The following is a 6,807-nucleotide window of genomic DNA, read 5'->3' on the forward strand; positions in this document are numbered from 1 at the left end:
AATTTAAATTCGATCGAATATAAAATTTATAATTGTACTAAAAATCCAATAATAAATAAAATTTTATTTTAAAAATCATACACAATCATTCATACAAAAGGCAATTAACATAAGCTTTGATGATGAATGAAAGATAAAAGAATGTGGATTTAATTTCAGCTTTAAACTGTTCCGGCAGCAAGCGTGGTCGGAGCAAAATCTTCAGCGCCGGCATGGATAGCCCCCGTGCAAAACAACTGCGTTGCGCTCGCAATTATAGTCATCACTTCCAAAGTACGCTGCATTATCATCAATTGCAACCATTTCAAACCCTTTTTTTATATATTAATTTGATGATAAAAAAATTAATATGTTTCTAACTCATAATTTTTCGTTAAAAAATTAGAGGTCGTATGAGATCGACGTTAACATATTGACTGAGATATGGTATAATCTTATCTCATAATCATTTTAATTATATTTTGTAAATCGAATCTCCGTTTACATGCCAACCTGCAAAATCTTTGGGTTAAGAATATATCTCAGTCAACAAATTAACGTCTAACTTAGACGAACATCAAATTTTTAATGGAAAAGAACGATTTTAGAACATATGAATAGTCAAGTGTCCATTTTGTAACTTTTAATAATCATGGACTTAACAAAACAACGTCTTATAGTTAAGACATTATTTTATAACTTTTAATAGTCAGATGACTCAACAAATTAACACTCTATAATTAAGTAGATCATTTGTATATTTTATCCTTTTTAATAATTAAAAGACTCACCAAATTAGCATCTGTCCACCCAACGTAGATATCTTTACATGCCAACCTGCAAAATTCATTGGGTTAAGAATATTTGATATGCTATGCATCTACATAGGTCAAAGTTAGGGATGATTATGTGACCTAAATTTTATAAATTTTGATTCAATTTTATAAGGTTAAGATTTTATTTTTATTTTTTTTAATAATTGAGTTCAGATCTAATCTGATTTAAATTTAAATTTATAATGATAAATATTAGACCCAATCTAATATTTAGAGATAATTGTAATAATATCATTATCTCTTTTTTTTTCAATTATATTCCTATTTTATCGAATAATATATATATATAGGTTCAAATTTTATCCCAAAAGACAGATCGAATTTAAGTCGGGCAAAGTTTATCCTAACTCGGATAGGATCTTAATTCATATAAAAAAAGTAGTTTTCTTTGATCAAATCAAATTAATCAAAAATCCGATCCAATCCGATGTTTACCTATCCTCATTCGAAACAGACTGAGCATGTTGAAATTTTATCCCAAATAAAACTTAGATTATTTAGTATCGAAATCGATAAACATGACCGATAACCGGAGATCTTAAATAAGTAAAACTTACCCCATGGCAAGCATAGTGAGGGCCCAAGTGAGAAGGGAAGAAGAAGCGGCGGCACATAAATTAGGGCCATTCCATTGAAGAACGCTGGTGACACCGGTGACGGAGGTGGCGACGCCAACAACACCGGCAAGGAGGGAGAATATCACGAGCAGACCCGTCGCCATGTTTCCCATCGGAAAGTATATGGGAAATATACGAGCTGGGATTGATAACACAGACGCTGCATACAAAATCCAAACACGTTACATATATATATATATATGTATGTATGTGAATTTGAAACAAAATCAAGAGTTAAAAGAAATTACCAGTTTCATGAGTTGTTTCAATTGCCTGATTTACAGCCCAACCAGCTATTATTGTTACAGTGATATATAACCCAAGATTCAGAACCAACAGCATCAATGCAGTTGATTTTGATCCTCCAGAACCCATAGTTTTAAGTGTATCAACCTTCAATCAATCGAGACAGGGAACACTGATATATATATATATATAATATTAAGGTTACCTACAAGAGGGAAAAGGAATCAAATATGAAATCATTAGTTTAATTTAATTGGCTCCAATAATTTTTTTGAAGTTAATGTTTAGAACGCTTAAAGTTTGTATTTTGTAACAATAGTTTGTTGGTCTAGTGGATGCGATTTTAAATTTCTTAAACAAGATTAGGAGTTCAAATTCTGAAATGTACGAATGGAGTAAAACTGAGATGACAATGTCACCCTATAATGGATCTTTACAAAATCTAATATAAAATAGTCTATCAATATATTAAATATCGGTGGTTAAATAAAAATATATATTTTATCATGTTAGATTTGTATGTCATGTAAATATTATAAGAATAATTATATGTTATCATTTATTATCATAAAGATTAATCTTGATTTAAATACTGAATTTAATTATGGTTAACCAAGCTTCAGCTATTAAATAAAATATGGGTTGAACATGAAAAAAATAAGGGTAAAGTATACGAATGGAATACCGATTATATGATATTGTTTTGTTGAGTCATCTGATTATTAAAAATTACAAAATGGTTCCTTAACTATAGAGAGTTGTTTTGTTGAGTCTCTAAATTATTAAAAGTTAAAAAATGATCACTCAACTATTCATTATGTTCCAAACTCGTCATTTTTCGTTAGAAAATTATCGGTCGTATGAGCTGGACGTTAACATGTTGACTAAGTTATGATAGTTGTTTAAAATTATGAGATCATATTTTATCGTAAGTGAATAGTCGGATGATCATTTTAGAACATATGAATAGTCAAGTGATCATTTTATAACATTTAATAGCCACAGTCAGCATCCAACTCAGACTGTTATTAACTTTTTAATGGAAAATAATAAGTTTAGAACATATAAATAGTCGAGTGATCATTTTGTAACCTTTAATAGTTGGGAGCCTCAACAAAATAATACCTTTTAGTTGTGGACCATTTTGTAATTTTAATAGTTTTTTGTACTTTACTCAAAAAATAATTAATTAATGCTGAGGTACATAACTTTTGGAAGGAATAAACTTTTCTTGCTCGACATTACAAGGAAAGAATAATGTCGAATGGTAAGAAAAATATAATTAATGTTAATTTTTTTAATAAAATAAAAGTGATTATAAAATAGTACCTATTCTAAATAGTTTCAACTATTTAATAATAAATGTTCAATCATTTTGCAATCACTTCAAACTCGTGACTTCTAGGAACAACGATTCTTTTAGTTACTGAGATAAATTGGTTCGTGTAATATTAAAAACAATTAAATATTTAATATTTGATAAATAAATATAATTGCATTAATAAGTAATATTACTTGTACATGATTTATTATAAAATTCCAAATATTATAGTGATTTACTTATATCATTGGTAATATTTATTACATCTAATGATAAAATTAAGACAAATATCTTATTTTAAAATATAATTTTTAACCATTGCTATCAACTTAATGATTTGAAATATAAAAATATTTCCTTTTATTTAAATATTGCAGAGAATAATAAGGGTTGATTCAAGTGGTAAGCAGTATGATATTGCTTAAGCAAGGTCTTGAGTTTGAGTCATTGTGTATGCAGAAAATCTCTACTGGGAGATTCACTCACTAAAGTCAGGTGTACAGCGAGGGTCGATTTAGATTAGTTAATGCGAAACCTTGGAATCCGGAGAACAAAAAAAATATTGTAGAGGATACATAAATTATTTAAGTATTTGATTTAATCATTTGAATTAAATTTAAATAAAAATAATTATGATTTAGAGGATATATAAATGATTATAAAGGTTGACGTGAGATAGTATCTTTAGCCGAAAATTATAAGATTGTTATAATCATTTTACTAATCATTCGTTTTTATTTTTACATTATTCGATTACTTAATTTATTACATTTAAAGTTATACTTCTATTAAAAGTTATATTTTTATTATGCCAAAAGATTATATTTTTATTAAATATGGATCCCATATGTTATTTTAGTAATATTAAAGACGGTTTTACCCATCGATTAATCTTGTGGGATGAAATATTAGATCTTTTAAGTAAAATTAGGGTTCAAATTTTGGTATTTGCAAATGAAGTAAATTGGATTGACAACACAAATTTTTATATCTGAGTTTCTTTCCTACAACGCCACTTACTCTCTTTTATCATCTTTATTTGTTATGCCGATACTCGATACTCGATACTCAATTTTATTTTTATTTTTTATTTCATATTTTTTTAAATTTTTAATAATTATGTTTTTATGACATTTTTCTTTTGTTTTTTGATATGTTTTTTTTCTTTTTTTTATTTGTTTTTAATCATTCTTTTCGTTTATTTTTTTTAGGGTTATATTTAACGTCAACTCGGCTGATTAAGATGTCGCTTATTTGTTATCATGATGTTCTTCCATACTTTGAATCATCTGGTTGGATTTAAATATGCGATTTACGTATGTAGATAGTTTTCTCACAAATGTCAACTCTAATTTATAGTCATTGATGATCTTTCAATAGTTTAATTCGAAAGTTAACGAGGAAGACATTTTAAAATTTTAAATCATCTCATTTTTCTTTATAAAAAACAATTAAAATATCAATCGAGTGAAGATAGTTTATTAGACCCAATAATTCTGATTCACAAACACATCATCCAATTGATGATGTGTTAAATACATAGCAAATTGGGTTAATTAGACCTTCAAAGCAACCTTTTGAGCAGCAAGTGCTTCAGTTTCAAGTGTTGGGTCATACAATATTGTAGTTTCTGCTAGCAATCCTGTCACAACATAGGGGTCCATGTTCGAAGCCGGACGCCGATCTTTCAAGTAACCTAATAAATCAACGACGAAAAACACCGATCATGATGTTTGCCGTCAACCTATTTATTTGAATTCGAAGGGGCTGTTGGAATATTTACTAAAGGTCCGGTATCATAATTGAAGGTATTACCTTTTCCATTCTTCTTTGTGTCACGTCCGACTCGGATCGAGCAACCTCGGTTAGCCACTCCCTGCAAGTTGAAATTTACCAAAACTTGATGAACAAGTAAATAAAAAAGCATCTAATGTTTTCATGGCTTCCATTACATACCCAAGAAAAGGTGTCGATGCTGGCAGTTTCATGCTTCCCTGTCAATCTTCTTTCATTTCCTTCACCGTAGGCACTGATATGCTCCTTATGGCGGAGCGACAAATTCAAGATCGCTTTCTTTATAACATCAAAGCCTCCCTCTTCCCACATGCTCTTTGTACTGTAATTGGTGTAGCATCCGGCACCATTCCAGTCACCCTAGCGAACGTCAACACGAGCACGAACGAGAATTGAGAATCCCACCGTTATGGACTAATAGTAAGAATCGAGAGCGTTCGGAATGTTTGATTACCTCTATCGGTTTAGGGTCAAGAGAGAGAACAACACCAGCTTGTTCAGTGATTCTCTATAGGAATAGTGGAAAGCATTGGTAAGTTATTCGGACTCGGAGGGGACTGTGCGGTACTAATGTGTCCAATGTGAGTCTACTTAATGGTTCCTGTACCTCAAGAATGTATCTGCAACACCAGATATGATCTCCGGCTTCGATGCCAACACTCAAACCAGGGTATTACCTGAGGACCAGGGTAGCCTCCAACAGGCCAACCCAAAAGCCATTTCACATTTTGTTGAAGTAAGGTGTGCTCTTGCTCAATCCCAAACTTAAACAGAACATTTTTGAGACACTTAAGAATTTTTACAAATTTAAATGGAAGAATCAGATGATTGAATCCGTACCATGGTACTTCATCAACCACCTTCTTGTTACTGAAGATCTCGGCAGCTTTGTGTTCGTGGGAATGGGCTCACCTGCCGGTGTGTATGCATCACAAATTACCTTTGTAAAAGTACATGAAAAGAGAAAAAAATATTACCCACACTATATAATGAAGAACACATTTTTGTTGCAGTGGGACAACCACAGGTTGAGCTCTTTGGTACTCTCATCTGCCATTGAGTTGATGGTCCCAAAATCTGTGCCATTTCCCCCTTAACTGAGAAATCGGAACAGGAGCCACAAAGCCTTTAACGTATACACCGGCTAAAATATTACCCAAAAATGATTCACAATAAAATAATAAGAGTTATAAATTGATTATTCAGTCAAACATTAGAGATCTTTTTGCCTTAAAACGAGGGCTAAAATGTTTAAAAAAAATATAGACCAAAATAACCATTCCGATAAATGTTAGGAGCTAATTTTAAAATTAAACCATTTATTAATCTAGGTTCTTCATTTGTCCAACTCATTTTTTTTATTAGTCTAGATGAATATAATGTAATATATGTTCAAAGACTCTCAATAATTTAATAATTAACACTCATACACTGTTACACACGCAATGTTCAAATCTAAAACCTTACTATCCCAAATATATGAAAAAAAACTTTAGAAAAAAACTTGACCATAACCATACCTTACACTGACCCTCAAGCCTCAATAACATAAACAACACTTCAATAAGAAACTTGATTAATAGGATATTAAAAAATTTAAATAAAATCAATTGATAAATTTAATATTTCAGTTTTATACTAAAAATGGTAGCAAACAACATTAATGATAAAAAATAATAGATAATAATTAAAATTGTGAAGTGTAAGAAGTTATTAAAAAATTATATATAATTTAAAATGCTAACAAATTATTTGGTAAAAATATTAAAATTTGTATTTTAATATTTACTTATATAATCTATTTATTTGGTTGTTATACCGTGCGACACATGAAAGAAATACTTTTTAAAAGTTAAATCTTTTAATAGACAGTTTGGATAAATATTATCTCATGATTCAATTGAGAAGATAAATTCCTTAGTTATTTCTCTCGAAAAGATATTATATCATTTACTTAATTTTAATGTTCGCACATCTAAACCTCACCTGAATCAAAAAAAAAAAAATCACTCAT

At 29.8% G+C, this 6,807-nt stretch overlaps 1 protein-coding gene and 1 pseudogene across 1 annotated transcript; both read right to left on the minus strand.

Annotated features, from left to right (window-relative positions):
- Positions 1 to 106: 106 nt before the first annotated feature.
- On the minus strand, positions 107 to 1,807 carry LOC120191827 (membrane protein PM19L-like). The gene is made up of 4 exons (XM_039194728.1): positions 1,681 to 1,807; positions 1,373 to 1,592; positions 771 to 816; positions 107 to 278 (listed from the first exon to the last, which is right to left on the minus strand). The coding sequence occupies exons 1-4, from the start codon at positions 1,805 to 1,807 to the stop codon at positions 162 to 164; spliced, it is 510 nt and encodes a 169-aa protein (XP_039050659.1). The 3' UTR covers positions 107 to 161.
- Positions 1,808 to 4,537: 2,730 nt separating this feature from the next.
- On the minus strand, positions 4,538 to 5,879 carry LOC120191828 (annotated as a pseudogene).
- Positions 5,880 to 6,807: the final 928 nt, after the last annotated feature.

Source organism: Hibiscus syriacus, unplaced genomic scaffold (genome assembly GCF_006381635.1).
Source record: "Hibiscus syriacus cultivar Baekdansim isolate YM2019G1 unplaced genomic scaffold, ASM638163v2 tig00116971_pilon, whole genome shotgun sequence".
Lineage (NCBI taxonomy): Eukaryota > Viridiplantae > Streptophyta > Magnoliopsida > Malvales > Malvaceae > Hibiscus > Hibiscus syriacus.

Excerpts from the sequence above, each read along its gene's own strand:
- LOC120191827 (XM_039194728.1), bottom strand. The coding sequence starts at position 1,807 with ATGGGTTCTGGAGGATCAAAATCAACTGCATTGATGCTGTTGGTTCTG. Across the intron at positions 1,593-1,680 it reads TGAAACAACTCATGAAACTG|CGTCTGTGTTATCAATCCCA; the intron begins GTAATTTCTTTT and ends TTTTGTATGCAG. Across the intron at positions 279-770 it reads GGTGGACAGATGCTAATTTG|CGTACTTTGGAAGTGATGAC; the intron begins GTGAGTCTTTTA and ends ATGATAATGCAG.